The sequence below is a fragment of the Cygnus atratus genome, chromosome 7 (assembly GCF_013377495.2).
Source record: "Cygnus atratus isolate AKBS03 ecotype Queensland, Australia chromosome 7, CAtr_DNAZoo_HiC_assembly, whole genome shotgun sequence".
Lineage (NCBI taxonomy): Eukaryota > Metazoa > Chordata > Aves > Anseriformes > Anatidae > Cygnus > Cygnus atratus.
This window is the reverse complement of record NC_066368.1, coordinates 10,609,924-10,627,183: the sequence shown is the minus strand read 5'-3', so window position 1 is coordinate 10,627,183 and position 17,260 is coordinate 10,609,924. Positions and strand designations below refer to the sequence as shown.

Below are 17,260 nucleotides of genomic sequence, written 5' to 3'. Positions count from 1 at the left end.
TTTAGGCAAGTTGGTTTCCATTGTACTGGATGGTGCCAAAGATGTACCGAGTTGTGTAGTGGTTGGCAGTCATTGAGCTTCCTTGCTTTACAAGGAAAGGTCCTTGGGTGTGAGAGACGCAGAGTTACTTAAGCTGTTAAGCCATTCGTGATAGATAGGAGATTGCTGACTATGCAATCAAGACAGTTTGGACTCTTCTATTTCTCTAGGAAGTTACTGTAAAGGTAGGTTGCTTGCATTGAGTTTATACCTGGTCAAACTGGATTTCTTCATGTTTTCTTTGTTTTGTTTTCCCATTGCATTGTTTTTACAGTGTTTTGAAGTCATTTATTTTTAAATGCACACAGATGTCTCTTTACACTGCTTATCGGAGCTGAAGATCAGCGCTGTGTAGCTCAACAAACCACCAAAGACAGATGAATAATTACAGTGCACTCTTCTGCCTTTAACTTCGCACTGGTTAAGCTTTTGTTCCACTGGAAAATCCCTGTCGTTTGTGCTGATGAATGTGTCTAGTAGCTGAGCACCACATTTAAGTGAAAACTGAAAACCAGAGATCAGTAGTTGTGTCGCATAAAGTGTAGCTCACAAATGGCCAGAACTGGAAACTTAAGGCAAAAAAGTTGAGCTCCAACTTAAATGATAATGATCAACCTACATTTATGCATGTTACAGAAAAGGCAGCCGTAGCCAGTTCAGCAGCATTGGCTTTAATTCTTAGTCATCACAGTTTTGGTTCAACATTAAAGCAAGTTGTGGCTTGATTTTTAGATTACAGCTTACTTTGCGGTTAGGATTGTTCAGCGAGAGAATTTGAGTACTGAGAAAAACACCGAGGCCGTCTCCTGGCCCCGAGATGCAGGGGCTGGGCTGCAGGACACCCTGCCCAGCCTCTCGGCCGCTCTCGCCGGTTCCTGCCTCTTCCCTCGCCCGCCGATGCCTGCCTGGCGCTGGGCATAGCTGCCATGTCTTGCAGCGCCTTCCCTCTGCCAGGTTTTGGCATGCTTGGTATAGAAGCACTGTCAGTGTTCCCCTAATTTACTCGAAGCAGCGTGGGGGTCGCACGTTTGGTACAAAAAAGACCAAACACGTTTGCTCGTTATAAATATTTAACGCACTACAATCCTCCTGTTGTGGAAGAGACTTTCCATTACTGCCAGATCTGTCCCCTCCTCCCCCGCTGACACCCTTCTGATGGAGGCCTGGTTTTGCTCGTGAGGGATGTTTTTGTCAAGCTGCTTTGAAAAACCAGCAGCCCCTTTCGTTTTCTACTTCTCCTTCCCCCCCCCAAACAGACACCCCAACAGAAAAGAAAGTGAAAAACAAACAAACAAACTTGGAAAATGCTTACGTTTACTGTTGCTCTGTCTAACCAAGTTTTGGTTTTACCACAGAAAGATTCCTGGACCTGCCAATAAAAAAAAATAAAAAGCTAATACTACTAAGAAGCTGTTTTTCTAACTACCAGTGCCTCCTGAACCGAGGCGGCGTTGGAAGGCAGGGACGCCGAAGGGTGACACGCAGGGGAGTGGCCGGGAGGGGATTATGCATCAGAGGTAGCAGAGCCAATATATCCACTCTGTAAAAATACAAAGTTCTCGGTTCAACTAACGCTTCATAAGCACGCCTTCTTGCAGTAGCAAATGTCAATTTTAGATATTAGTTGTCAGGAAGTGACCTAATGTCTTGCTTTACAGATATTGGCTTAATACATTCATATCTGTATCTCTGTTGATTGAAAATTGTAAAGTACTTTGTATATTAGGTCACTTCCTGCAAGAAAAATGAGCTTTGTGGAGCAGCTTAGCACATTCCAAGAGTTTCAAGTCCTAGAGTCAAAATCATAGTGGGATCTTAGCTTCTTCGTGCTTTAGTTGCAGATTGCCCCCCTGCCCTGGGTGTTTTCTGGGGGGGGTTGGGGTGGGAATTAAAACCTGGTTTTACTTTCAGGGGTTTATCTCTGCATAAGTACCTGGTGCACTAATAAGAGGGATTATCGAAAAAATATATAGGGAAGTGAATTATCAAAATTAATAATTGGACTTTTGAGATAACAAATTTGGGGTAGAAGAAAGTGTTTCTGTTAGGTGACCATTGGATTAAACTAGCTTAGAAAGTGTTGTGCTGCACATACCACGTTGTGAGCGTTCGCTCTTTTTGAAGACTTTATTATAGCATTCCGTATAAATGTTTGCAATTTCTTGTTTAAAAGCTCAGAAATGCTTGTTTGAGAATGTAATTTTGTTTCTGTTGAATTTCTGCTTTTAAAGAACCAGATTCTTCAACTGTTTTGTAATTTTCCACTTCCATGTGTTTACGTGTGCAGCTTGATTATAGTCAAATGTGGCATATTCATAGACATTTAAGGCAACAGACATTTTAATACGAAAAAGAATAGTCAGTTGTAAATGTTCCAAAATGATGCTTTAAAAGCACAAAAAATTCTGTCACTGGATACACTTTCCAGTGTCTGACATGGCACTGTTCCTAAAATACGGTTAGGAGAATGAGAGGCATATTCAAAGCCTAGAATTCGTGCCCTTCGCTACGACAGAAGAGCTCAGAGCTGAAATCACAACTTTCACGAAAGCAAATACTCGGGGGAGAAGCTTTGCTGCTTTTGTTGTTGACATCGAGCTACAAACTGTGCTGCTAGCTGCTTTACCTTCAGAGCGCTGCTCTGCTTTTGTGCACGTGGTTGATAAAACCTGGGAACAGAGCAGCACAGCTCATGCAGCTCGGGATGTACGACTTGTTGCTGTGACACCTTTAGGTCCCTAGAATTCCTCATAAAGATATTTCTATAGAAAAGTGAAACTACTTTATTTAGTTTTTAAAGTACTGCAGGCTTAGCAAAAGCTGGAGAAGTCTCAGTCTGAAACTTCTGGTCTTGATGAGAAGCAGGCGAGCACCGCCAGCCCTTGGTGGCAGGGCTGCTGCTCGGGAACTGCGCAGCTGATCGCTTCCATTTCTTGCCATCCTGGTGGAGCAGAGGATAGGCACCAGCTTGGATGGCAATCTTCATGTCCTGAACATTGGAGCATGTACACGTAGTGCTTTGGTCAGGCGGGGTCTACTCGTTCAGTGCTTTCAGGATAAAGCCCATTTCCAGTCTCAAAAGGAGAGGAGAGATCTGGTCAGCACTTATTGTTCTTGGACTGTGCTGTTAATGGAGCATTTAAATTAGATTCTGTTCCTATTTGGCGATCACAATAAGCTTGCCTTTTCTCTACCTCCTCGAAAGCAGCGGCTCCCACTCTTCTCTTTCAGTTTTCAGGTTATTACAAACCTTTGTTGGTTTTCAGGGTGTTCTCATAAAGGGATGAAGTCGTGTCGTCTTCGCTTCTAGATTTAGTAAATACAAAGCAGTGAAACTGTCCCAAAATCCTGGGTGGCACGAAGGTGGGAAGTGCCTGCTCACTGCCTCCTGGGGGCTGAACTGGAGGGTATGGAGCAAAGCTGTGAGTCGCCAGCCCCCAAAGGACTAAAAGCAGCCCGCCCTTACTGCGATGGGTGGGTAACGCTTAGGTGTCAGCGTTTGCACAGCTTGTTGTGGGTGCTGAAAGCTCGCGGGCTCCCAGGACGGCATGACAGTCCCACAGAAGAAAACTATCAGTTGCTGCTAACTCCAGGAAGTTTGCGAGCCACACGTTGTTGAATCTTCCCCAGGCTCCAGGGGAAGTTTCAGGGTGTGCTTTCCCTTTCCTTAGCTGCTTCTCTTGGTGTTGGCTGTTGAGCTTTTCTTTCCGGAGAGAAGATACTTGTGAGTTAGGTATATGTTGTTCTTGGTGATCAACTTTTTTGTGAAATTCAAGATCTATATAAATGTTTTTAGTATTCAGTTGAAAAGGAAAGTAAGACTGCCAAAGAAAAAATGAGTGAAATAAATTTCAGGTGCTTTGTGTTGTCGTATGAAACATGAATTGAGAAAAATGTAACAATTTCACTGATAATCCAGAGCAAGTCCCAACTGTTGCTTTTGACTGTTGCAGTCAAGTGTTTTTGTATCATTTTCATATCATTTTCAGCTAATTATAATTTCCGTTTTTGTTTCAATAAATAATCTTCAGTGCAAGCCTGGTATATAATTAGATACACATGTATTCTTCTGTAAAAATTAGGCCTGCTTCTATTGGCTTATTAATTCTGAGTTTATTGATTTGATCTGTATTTATGAAAATACTTCTTATTTTGTATTTTGGTTGGATATTCTTTCTGGTGAGACTAGGATGGGGACTGTTTATTTTAGCGAATGTGCATACCATCACACGGTAATGAGATGCGGAGACCGGTATGGAGAGATGCGTTATAACTGCAGCTCAGCATTTTCAGGGTGATTTGTATACTGTAGGAAGAAAAGGCCCATAATCTTATATGTAAGAAGCAGGCAGGAAGGAAGAGTGATTCAAAGGAATCAAGGCAAGCAGGTCTCTTAGCTAAGTGCATTTTGATGAACACATGTTAAAGGAAGTTGAATTTTCATGGCTTAGAGACGGTTTCAGAAACACGTCGCTCTTGTTTGTGCTCTCTTGCCTTGCACAGGTGTTGTGTATGGTACATGTCAGATACGTTAGCCTCTGCCACTCAGTTTTTGCCAGCATCTTACATATTTCACACATGTACTCTGCAATGATTTTGGTCTTGAATCACAGTTGGAAAAACAAGTAGGGGTCATGCTTTCGTCTCCCTGAAATAATGAAGGAAACCCGTCTTTAGTTGATACTGTTAGATTGAAAATAGAGGAATCTCTGCTCTCTTCAAATGGCATTTAACTTGATAAGAGTTGTAGAGATTCATTTTAAAGTGATGATAGATTTTTAATAGATTAACATCTTACTGGAGAATTTCTCAAGGAGAATTTCTCCGGAGAGTTGCATAAGAAGCATAATGCACTTTGGTTTGAGCAGAACAAAAAATGGTGGGCGCTATTGACCTCGTAATTGGAGAGTCTGAATCTGTCTCCTACACTGGCCTGATGCATCAAGAGGTATATTGGTGGTCAGAAAGAAAAGTTTGAATAATTTTGTTATTAAGGCAGTAATATCCAGAGATTGCAAGTAAAACTTGCAATTGTTTGAATTGTTGTTATGATTGCATTTCATGCTTTGGCTTTGGCAGTTGGTAGCACTAATCAGGAGGGGTTTCTTTTCTATAGTTTTTCTGATTTGTTGCCTCCCCTTGTCCTCCAGATCACCTTTCTGTTCCCATCCGCAGTTCTCCTGAAACATCAGTGATTAGGCAGAGGAGTGCGAAACATCTCAGATGAGCATCGGATGAGAAATGACTGTAGGATTTTGTTCTGCTTTCCTCTGCAGCATGCTTACTGAGATCATGTTCAGGATGGCTTGCCTGGCCAGTGGCTTCTCTCTCTAGCAGTGCTGGATGTCCGTAGGCATGGTTTGTGCTTCAGGAGTGCAAGTGAAGATCAAAATGGTTTATCTAAAGCCTTTCATTTTACTCCACACCTACCAGGGGAAATCTTTTCCTTTCTGACAAGAGGTTAGATTGTCAATGACAATGATGTCAACATGTCAACAGCTCCTTTCACCTAAAAAAATCTGTGAAACTGTTCAACAATTGTCATGGAGTATGGCTGACATCTGGAAAAATTAATACGTACTAAGCACAAAGTGTGATATAGGCGACTTGTAGTTTGCCTTACGGCTATTTTAGGCTATGAGCACTGCTGAAATGTTTGAACAGTGTTTAATTTCTATCCATAGTTGGCCACATCTAGTTTGCCTGGTCTCTCCTTTAAAGTTTTAAATTCTTAAGGCCCTTGGTCTTACCTTCTTCGGGTTTTATAATTATTCTTTAATATATTTTTAAATTTATTTTTTAATTAATTTTTTTTTAATTTTTAATTTATTTTTTTTTGAACCTCTTGTGACTTCTTCTTCCGTATTGTCATCTTTGTTATTTTATACAGCATTAAGGATATGCGGTGTTTTAAGGCTAATCAATGACATCTGGTACCTTTTGTGGGCAAAATAATTTATCTCCCTTAGAAGAAAATTCCTTAGTGATTTAAGTGAGTTGAAATATGTATGGAAAATAATGTATGTATGAAAATAATGTATGTATGTATGAAATAATGTATAGTAATGTAAAGTAAGTTCTTTGGTTGCTACTTATAGCATGCAGAGTTTAGTCAAATCGAAATCTAAGAATATTTATCAAAGCTAGATCATCAAAAATACTCGTGAGCCATGTTTGTAGTTCAGTCTTGTGATTATCTGTTCCATGCTGAAGTTCATGTATACTTATCACAATCTTTAAGGGAAGGGTTTTTGATGTGCGCAGCTCTTTTAGTTAAATTTGCATGTTAATGCTATCTGCAATAGGATTTTCTCTAGCAAACATATTTTAAGTTGATCAGTATGTTTCCGGTATTTTTAGGAAAAAGCAACTGGCAAACTAGCTTGATGAACTAAGTTGCGTAAATCAGACTAATTGCTCCATGTTTTAGTAATGATACAGTAATATTTTGCAGTAAATAATGACCCTTCATCTAAGGATAGTGAATTTGAAGGATTATTTTAACTGAAGAAGGGAGAAAGAGGTGTGATGAATCTCAGAAAAAAGAGCATTTGTCACCCCCTTTAGATGGTGCTGGTAAGACTTTGAAATAGGAATTTGGATTTCTTTCTATTATTTAATGCTTTGGATCGCATTTCTCTTGATTTTGAAATATTCAAGGAAGAGATGTTGCTCCTAATTAGAGAACTGCTTCAAGTGGTCTTTCTGAAAAGCGTGTTTAGGTGAGCATGGTTTTCCGCTTTATTTCAGTCTTCCCTTCTTTTGGGGAGTAGCTTGCACTGGGTTTTTTTTCTTTAACGTTTGTGAGGTATCTTTAATAAAGAATTTAATTTAAACTGGAGTCCCATTTGTAGTAGCAGGATTTAATTTAATGGTTTTAGATTTACGTGCTTCCAAGTGACTTTTAATTAATTTCTGTGTAAATTAAGAGAGACCCGTATTCTCCTCAGCGAGGTGACCGGGAGCGCTCAGGGCGCTTCAGAACTGAGTGCAGCGAGATGGGTGTCACGCCGGGCGAGGTGAAGCCTGCTGATGGGTGTCGGTACGTCTTGCCTGTAATAAAATATGACTGAAGCAATTGCTACAAAGGTGGCTGTGTGAAAAGTGACTCCTAAGAGTGACTGTTCATGCAAACAGTCGAGCTAAGACAATTGTACAGTGACTTCCTTGTGCCTGGCATGAGTTCAGGGCTTAGGTCGGCTTTAGTATGATGTTGAGAATTACCTATGAACGAGGTGATTGAGTTTATGAGCTCTTTTTTTGGAATGGGCTTCCTAAGAAAAACTCTTGGAAGGGTTTTTAGTTGTTGCTTTTTCTGCCAGTAGCTGCTTTTCAGTTGTGGTTATCAAACTGTCACATTTGTGAACATCTAGTGCTGCATCTTCTGAGTCACCCTGCCTGCAAGGGGCTGTTGGAGAGGAACCACAGAGGTATGGTTTTGGTGGCAAAAGTACAGCCGCAGATGATCCTGATTGTCTGACTGCCCGAACTGATCGTGATCAGCTGGTACCTTCCGCGCCTCACTTCTGGCGCGGTAGATTCGGCCTGACAGCGTGCCAGTTGAGGGCTTAATGTGGTGCCATATCACAAACCGGTAGCTAAACTGGAGGAGAGGTAGGGGAGCACGGGGACGGTGAGGTGGCTGGGGAGCGGGGTGAGGAAGATGGCAGCAGGCCGTGCTGCGGGGCCTGCGGGCCTTTGGCACTGCCCCCTCCGGGCCCCCCCCGACAGCTGCTGGTTGGCGGTATCGCTGCGGCTCGGGGCAGCAAAAGCAAACGTATGGTGACAAAACTTCCTGATGGCGCGCACACGCATAAGTAAATAAATTAATAAATCTGACCCTCGTTTTGAAGAATGTAGGCTTCCCTTTTGGGGGGAAAAAAAAAAAAGCATGGGGAGAAGTTTTAACATCTTGAGCAGAGGGAAGAGCTATAAGGATCATCCTGTTCTGTGAAGAGAAGACTATGCTGGACAAGCCAAGTCTTACCAAAATAAAAGCCGATCGGGGCTGCCGACTATGATACGTTCACAGTGAGGCATGAATACGAACGCTGAAGAGGATGAAAAGATACCTGAGTCTTGTTGACACAAGACAAAATGGCGATGAGTTGGCCATAAAACTGGCTTGAAATCAGAAGGTGGCCTGTGCTGACTGGGTCGGTGGGTGCAGGACAGCCTTTCCAGGAGCAGGAGAGGTGCTGGAGATGAAGCTCCAGTTGAAATCATGCTGCTTGTGTTGCCATTCCCAGGAAGAGCTAACCGTATTATTGCTGTGCTGCGTAAAACAGTCACGAAAAGGTAGGACACGTAGGATGCGTGTTCTGTTTTTCCTGTGGTATGCCTCTCCTGTGGAGGAGAAAGATTTCTGCAAAAGAGAAAACAAAAGTTTATTTGAGAAATGCTATTCATGATAAAAATTGTATTGAGAGCTGCTACTTATGCCTCCTTTCTGACAACGCTATGAAGACAACCAATGTGTATCGTACTCTCCTGGAAAATTAAGGCATAATTTGACTCTCTGTAACGGCTGCCTTGTTTTGTTTTTCTCAAATGCCACGTTGCTGGTGGGAATGGAGCCATAGCCATCCAACCTGTGCTCGCAATCTGGAATCGGCGTAGCGACGTTGTATTGCTAAGCAACAGTTGGCATCACGCTGTCTGCTCGAGCCAGGCCCTCTTTGTTCTCCTTGAGAGTGCCCGAAAAATCAAGATCAGCATCCAGCTCAAGGTTTAAGTAGTGGAAAAAAATAAATTAGTATCTTATGTTGTGTAAAGTGTATCGCTTGTTTTGTAAGTAAAGTGTTAAATACTAATTCAGAGAAACACAAGCAGGGTGTGCTTTGTTCGTCGTAGAGCAGCGAATCCTAATGATCGTGGTGCTTTGCAATAGGATGTGCGTCCTGTGGAGCGAGGCCGGTGTCCTGTATGGACAGATCTTGCCGAGTATGGCATGAAATAGCTGCTTTGCCCATGAATGCGCATTTTGATACTAGTGGATTGTAGGTTCAAAGCAGGTCTTACGTATTCTGCTTAGTGTGTGTATATGTGCTGTAGGATTTAAAACCAAAATATGACAGTTTGTGCATCAGAGAGCAATATTGATAGCCCTGGATTTTAAATGCCTTTTTTGGTTAAGGGGGAAGACTTATTTCGCTGCTTCTGTCAAAGTAAACTGTAGACTTGCTCAGAAAGAAAGCACTTATAAAAATCCCAGTGGGAGATGGTGTTAGTGAAGCAGCTCCAGGTGGCTACCTGTTGTTTAAACTTTTGTTTTGTTATTGACAATACCAAGTGAAATTTGTTGCTAAGCTTGTTAGCTAGACAGTAGATAACACACTGAAAATTTGTCATCTTTTCTTTCTTGATTTGTAAGACCTGGACGTTTTTTTTCTGTGGAAAGCTTTTTTGGACTTTTGCCTCTCACTGTTCTTATGAATCTCCTTTTTAATAACTACAGTGAATCATTCAGCATTTCCAGTTTTCAGTTTTTGTTAGGTACGCTCCCAGTCTAGCTGCTCAATGATTTAGGGTCAATTCTTAACAGTATATTTTGACCAGTCCAGAGAGTTCAAGGAAGAGGTATTTTGCCATTTCCTTTGCTCAGACTTTTCCTCTGTCTAGTGAATTTCACTATGCTATTCCTATTAATTTTCATTCTCCATTTCTTTTTTAGATTCATCTCTTGCTTCCAAGCACATTTCATACGCTAATTTGCTTCTTCATTTGCTGTGTTCTGATAACCTTTGTAGAAGTTCATATGTGTAGATATTAATATGTCCTTCAGTGCATGAGTAATTGCTCAGACTATACATATAAGGCTCCCTTCATTTTTTATTAGTATTTTTAAAATATTTTTGGTTATTCTTGCTACAATTGAATCTTCTCTTCCTTTTATAGTGTATCTTTCTGGTACTTCAATATGCAGAAGAAATAGGTTGTCCCACGAGTGGTTGTAAAAATGTAAAACAGTCTAAAATAGTGAATGTTTTGCAAAGACTAAGCATGTGAATTTGTTCCTAAGCTTCTGATGCTGAAACGTACATGTGCACAAACATGCTTTCTAAACACATGGATGAGACAGAAGGCTTTGCACTGTTCTTTATACTATTTGTCAGATGACTTCTTAGAGAAGTTCCGTGCCTTATTACCTGCAGGAGAGTACCAAATGCCCCAGGACTGTATAGGTCAAAGACATCCTTAAGCACTTGATTTTGGCCTTGAGTGCTTGTTATCTGTTAAAGGTTGGAGCTAAAAGGATCTTCACATAGGAAATTTTCAAGATGCAAGCTTCTCAAGGTTTTTTCTTTAGACAGAAATACAGATCAGGTGGGACTGTCAGCCTGGCAATATTGGGAAATATTTTTAAAGCACTGTCGTCCAGATTTTTGCAGACTTCTCCCAGACTTTTCCCTCAGTATCATTTGAAAAACTTGGAAGATGTTTTTTTTTCCCATCATCACTTTTTAAGACTGTGTTGCTTTTGGAGGATAGTAAAGTCTTGGTGTTGTGTGGTTTTTCCCCACCCCCTTCGCCCCCTGTAGAGGAAATTGTTTTGCCAGAACCTAAGCTGTGTGAAGTATGCCCAAATTCTGGTAATATGAGTCATGGCATTCAGTGATGCTGTGTGTACATTTTTTTGAAAAACAGAAGTTATTTTGGGGATATTGAAAATGACAGAGTTCTTTGGTAGAAAGATCAGGATGGAATACTTCTCCAATAGGATGTAGGCTTTCCTTTCGTTGCTTACTGTATCATGTACAAGTTAAGAATAATGTGTGGCATGTACAATTACTTCTCCTGCATTGTTGATGTCAGCATTGGAAAGCACGGTAAGCTGTGAGTGTTGTGTTCAGGGATGACAGCTCCATTTCACCCTGTGAAAAGTTTGAAGTGTAAAGTGTGAGACTACAGAAGAATCAGAAGCCAAACCATTTTCTGTTCCTTGGTGTTAATATAATGATGTATTAATAACTGTTTCCTCCCTCTAGGAAATCTGTCCAGTCTAAGTCGTCTTGGCCTGAGGTACAATAGGCTGTCAGCAATTCCGAAGTCTTTAGCAAAATGCAGTGAACTTGATGAACTGAATCTGGAGAACAACAACATCTCTACTTTACCAGAGGTGAGAGTTAGAGGGGAGTGGGTTTGGGAGGGAATACGTTGTAAGGCGTCTTTGTTTTGTAGAGGATTTGCAACATGTCAAATCATTTCATTTTGCCTCGCAACTCTGAGGAATACCCTTTGTTTTAATCTACATGTGTAACATGAAATACTGCAATTCTGTACGTGTTAAGTTCTTCTATAGTAGTTAGATATGCCTATGTCACACAACTTCCGTCAGGAGTAGGAGCAGTACATGTGGTTGAATTGGCTGTCCTGAGTCTCTTCAGGAAACCTTAACTAAGGAGCCCAGGTTCCCATCATTTGAGCTGTGTAAGAGGTGTTTCGTGGAAGAAGTAGAAGTAGAAAAAAAGAAAAAAGGATAACTATCCCTAATTGAGGCAAGAATGACCTTTAAGAGAGTGAATAAAGTGTCTTACAGCTACTTACTTGGCTTTAGCATTCTCATTTTAACATGGAAAACCATATGCTGTTGGCACTGATGGGGTATCATCCAGCTACTCATTGATGCACCTTTCATAAGTTACAAAAAAATAAAAATTTGCATAATGTTTCAGTTTCCAGCGACTCTGCAAGGATCACAGAACAGGGAAGAGAATCGGTTTTCATGCTTTTCTTTTCATAGTTGTTGCACTTGGTTGTTTTACCCTGGTCTCTTGCTTCAAGCTTAGTGTGGGAGCAAAGAAAAAGTTCATTGTTAGAAGTTCTGGAGTCACCTTTTCAGTCTCTTCAAGCAACACGTTTCCTGAATGGAGTGCTTTGTTAACGCTGAGGTGGAGACACAAGTCCTAGTCCCCAGTGCATCTTTATATTTGGCTGTACTCCTTCTCAGAAATTCCCTGAAACTCGCCTCATTGGCCTTCAGTTTCACAGTCCTGGATAGGTGTGGTACTTGGTTACAGACCATTTTTTCAATACAGTTTTGGTGTCTGCATACTTTCAAACTATTTATACTGCTGGGTTATACATTTCATCCTGATTTTTTTTTCCTTTTCATAATTTCTTGAGACTGATTTATCAGGGCAGCAGATAGTAAGATGCTTGACTGCATGCTTTTGGTGCTAGTAAACATTTAGAGGAAACGTTTGAATTGAAGCGTTAGTGCCTGGGCAGAATTGCTTGGACAACAGAAAAAAATCTGATGTGATTTATTCTTATCTTGGATGTTTCTTCCATTGATTTAGAATTGTTTGGAGATTAAAGCTGCAAGACAAAGCATAGAGTTTACATTCTATTCTGTTTTAATGGTGGTCCAAACTGCTTTCCTAAGCTGAAAAAAAAGAGAGATTTCTATAAATCACTAGCATCAAAGAGGTATATAAAAACTATACATACAAGGAAAAAAAACAAATACATTTATAATTAAATTTGGAGTTAGGCAAATTATTCATAGTAACAAAATGTCATGACCTTTTTCTTTCAGATAAATTTTTAAACTCAGCAATGATAGACTGAAGACAAAGAATTTAATAAATGTTTGGATAAAACTATCATTTAAGGAAATGCCACTGAGTGAAAGCCACCAGGCTGCTTTTAAAATGAGAACTAAGCTAGCCCTTCCCACCCAGACATATTATAAAAGCAACTATGGTGTAATTACAAAAAGATAATGTGAAGATGATTGCTTGTTTTTAAAATATGTTCAATCCTAATACAAAACTATTTGAGACTGTGCTGACTTCTTCACGTATTTGCCAATAATTTGTTACCACCTAAGCAGCTACCTTGCAGAAGTGTATCATTTATACTGTAATCAGCTTAAAATAAAGCATTCCTTGCTATAATACAAAGAACTGTATTTGTTGAAGAAACTTAGGAATTTCAAAACATAGCTGAGGCTGCTGACACAATGCCTAATAAATATTTTATCTTAAAAGGGTGGGTTGGGAAAAGGCAGCACTGCCACAGTTTTCACAGACATAAGAGCATTGCTCTTTTTGTACTGCCAAAGCTCTCTTGCTTCCCTTCAAATGTGTTTAATTACTCTAGGCTATTAGAGTATATTAGCTAACATTTTTAATATTTTTTGTATGGATGCAGACTTGAAAAAATGGCTTTAGGAAATGCCAAGATGCATTTGAAGCCATAAAGTGTTTCTGTAACAGAGCTCAGGGACTGTCTAACCCTAGCACAAAGAGTATCAGTTAAATAAAGTATAGCTAGAAGCAGTATTTCCTACTCAAAGGTTGTATTAGTAAATGATAAGGTTTTAATGACTAATACTGATTTATAGATCCATTATTTTGTCTGCAGGGGGAAACTTGCTTTAATGATGCTTACTGAGATGCCCCCAGAATTGTATTTTGATGCTTAAAAATTTTAGCCGTGACATGTAGACAATTCCCTATTTAATCCTGTTTTACTTACAGCAATGTTAGTAAAGAGTTTAGAAGAGAAAACTGAGCAAAGCTTTCCTGGGGAAGGCAGCAAAAACATGTTCTTAAAGTTTTAATGGTGCATGTAGCACTGTAATCGCCATCCAGAAAGACTGGCACTAGAAGTACGGTCGGAATCATTATCTTGTTACCGCTCTTTCCTGATTGCTGATGTTGCATTATTTATGGTACGTAATGCCACACATAAATCTCCGATTCCTGCAATACTTAAGCAAATAGGGCTGAATTCAAGTTGGCAAGGTAATAAGCAAAGGTGACGCTTTCAGCAGTAATTTAGCTCTCATTATTTATCCCCGTGGTTCCAGCAACGTGCTTGGCGTGTAACTAGCGGGTAAACCCTGTGGTTCGTGCTGCTGAGATTTCGGAGTCAGCTTAGCTGGTGAGGAGGGGTACGATGAGGCTGTGCACTCAACGGGCAACCATTGCCAACTGGTTAGCTCCAGTTTAGCTGTTCCTTTCTGAAGAGGGACGAAGAAAAAGGTGGAGTAATAACTATTTAGGAATATTTTGGAAATAGGAGAAAAAAAAAAGGGATTTTCAAAGCAATTTCCAAAGGTGGTATCTAATACCTGTTTGAAGAGCAGCGTGTGCAGTTGGTACCTCTTTGGGCCCCGCTCTGAGTTGAGAGCAGAGCTCAGAGCTAAGCGATCTGCGGCTCAGCGCCGTGGGCTGTGCATCCCCCAGAGCCAGGACGTCTGATGGGGGCATGCTGCTGGCTGGGCCTGCTGCCTGTGGGCTTCAGAGTTGCCCAAGTGGTAGCAAGGTGTGACTGAAAAATTCCTTTCTGAGGATAAAAGTGTTGCAAAACCTACTCAACTTGTGCTTTCAAATGTGGCGTCTTTGCTTTTTTGTATATATCCATGTATAAGGAAAACGGGGGAAATAACGTAAAGGTTGATGACTGTGAGGGGAGATTGCTGCTGATGGAAGTTTTATCAAATTTAACCCTGCTCTGTGTGTTGCAACATGTATTTGGGGGATAGACTTCGGGGGGAAGCATTTCTAATTAGACCCGTGAAGGAAAAGAGCTGTATTCAAATAAATCTGTCCTAAGTTCCCGGGTGGTTTTCTTCTCTCTGCAGGGTCTTTTATCCAGCCTTGTCAAACTGACTAGTTTAACGCTGGCCAGGAACTGCTTCCAGTCCTATCCTGTGGGTGGCCCGTCCCAGTTCTCCACAATCTACTCTCTCAATATGGAGCACAACCGCATCAATAAAATCCCCTTTGGAATTTTCTCTAGAGCTAAAGTATTAAGTAAGCTGAACATGAAGGTGAGGCACAGAAACATGCTGCTGTTTGTAAAATCAATGAGGAGCACTGTTCCCTATTCCCTGAATTCTGGCAAGCCTAACGATTTAAGGAATGAATTTATCATGCTCAAGTGGGCACTGCTGCTGTTAGACATTGAAACCATTCTGGATTGGTTTAAAAATGTACTGTCAAAATGTTATTGAGTTGTCTTTAGTTTTGGTAGTTAATCTTTTGTCACGTTTGCTGGAGTTTGAACAGTAACAAAGTGGGCTGCAAAGTTTTCTAATAATCAAATAAGATGTGAGCATGTATTGCAACTTATTTAAAACAAAATTAAGTAATGTTTTTAAGATGTTTTCTTTCAAAACCTAAGTTTGGAGGATGTTTGCAGTAGTTTCAGAACATGCAGGAAAAAGGACCTTTAAATCTGTGCTATGAACACGTAGAGAACAGAGTGTGAAGAGAACCAGGGAAAAGAGATGATATTTTTCAATAAATGGGTTTAAGTTCTTGAAACAAATTATTAAAAAAAAAAAAAAGTTTCAGCAGAAATTAAGCTCAGCAACTATCTTAGAAAAATTTTGGCACACATGCGTTCTCAGTTTTCATTATTACTATTTTCTTGTAGCACGTACCCATCTGTAACTTTGCATGTTTACCAGGACTTTGACTTTTTTTTTGAATATATGGTGTCTGATCTAAATCATAGGAGCATTTTGAGTGGTAGGATGTTTAGATTCATTTCAGATGATTTTACTCTGGGCCCTTAAGGTATATTTCCATTGTTTTTTTCTTTTTTTTCTTCCCCACCTCCCCTAAACCACGTGTATCTGTTGATTTCAGACTGAGCTATGAAGCGCTGCTGGCTGTTCCCTGTGTCCCAGCTCGCACAGCCACGTAGTCAGAGCCTTGAGTAATGTCTTTGCTTTCGTTGTTTTGTAACTACCTCGCTTTTTTTTTTGTTGTTAAATGGTTGGAAGAGGTGGTGTTGGAGTTTTATTATTTTTTTTTAATCAAGCTCCATATATTTTTAGTATTTCAGCATTGCTGATAGCAACTTTGCAAGTTATGGTGAATTCTCCATCCTTTTTTTGTCTCCATTGTATTCAGCAATGAAAGGGGAAAATGTTTTAACTACTGGGACGTGCGATCTTGGGATATACATACTTCTGATTTTAACACTTGACTTCACGTTAGTAACATAGAATCAACTGTAGATTGTAACTGTAGGTTGGGACTGCTTATTATGTTTGTTTATGTTGAGGAATTAAAAAAAGGGGGAGGGAGTTGTCACCTTTTTATTCTTCTGATTTAATTATCTACTATTTTGTTGTGAAGTATTTTATAAGCCATTTGTTTAATCTCTCAGATGCCTTGTTGACATCCTGCAAATGCAGACCCTAAATGTTTGATATGTTAAATCACAGGACAATCAGCTGACCTCTCTCCCGCTGGACTTTGGAACTTGGACTAGTATGGTAGAACTGAACTTAGCGACTAACCAGCTCACAAAAATCCCTGAGGATGTGTCTGGGCTTGTTTCTCTTGAGGTGAGAAGAGTATAAATGAACAGCTACTTGAATCCCTGCAAATAAGCATTTTCTACTCCAGGTATAAGTAATGTTATTTGGGGTCAAATAAGGCCAAACGAATGCGTGTAGGTATGGCATTTAAATAGATCTATTTGGTCTCTTTATGGTTGTTGTGAACTTCTTCAGACTGTAGATGAATGTGCACTAAGGGTTATTGCATACATATTTTTAATTATATAGAAAGAAAAGTTTTCAACAGAAAGTTATTGCTGGAAATTAAATGGCTCTGAACTCAGTTTTAATTCTTGGAGACACCAGCATGGAAACAGAGGGCATCAGAAAAACACAATGAAATGGTCTTTAGTCAGAAGTGTCTTGAACACAGCCCTGTGAACCTTGTAAGCAGCCAGGTGGGAATTCTCCTCAGCCCTGAAGGAGTAAGAGCTCTGTAGACAGAAATCATGAACTACACCTGTCTTGTCCCCTGTACCTGTTTCCTCAAGGTACCATCGGTAAAGATGGTCAAAATTAATTGCCTTGGAGGGACATAAGAATAGAGGTGCTTGTTGGGGCAGCTCTGACATGTTATTAGGGGACTTCACAACCTCTGTGAGCCAATGGGAAAAGTCTCTTAAAGTACAACAGCAAATAGTATATTTGAAATTGCAAGTTTTTAGTGTGGCTGCTGCTCTGAATAATTAATCACTTGTTTAGTCTGAGGCAAAGTTGATAATGGCAGAGCTATAGTGCTTTAGTAGCCCAGTTTGCGTTAAGCTAAAGCTTGGGCTGATTGGACTGGGAGGTTGGTAATCTCTGACAGCTGGATTTGTGGGTGGTCTGCTAGCTGCCAAAGCTAGGGAGCTGCGCAGTCCACAAAACCATTAGTGCTATCTTTCTCTGTAATTAAAGAATCACATACAAAGA

At 40.3% G+C, this 17,260-nt stretch overlaps 1 protein-coding gene across 1 annotated transcript in view; it reads left to right on the top strand.

The window, feature by feature from the left end:
• The window catches only part of SHOC2 (SHOC2 leucine rich repeat scaffold protein), a 65,641-nt gene that overhangs the window by 41,956 nt on the left and 6,425 nt on the right, over positions 1-17,260 (top strand). The window contains exons 4-6 of the mRNA XM_035547814.2: positions 11,028-11,158; positions 14,636-14,824; positions 16,232-16,354. Of these exons, the coding sequence (XP_035403707.1) occupies positions 11,028-11,158; positions 14,636-14,824; positions 16,232-16,354 (443 nt within the window). The remainder of the gene's footprint in view (positions 1-11,027; positions 11,159-14,635; positions 14,825-16,231; positions 16,355-17,260) is intronic.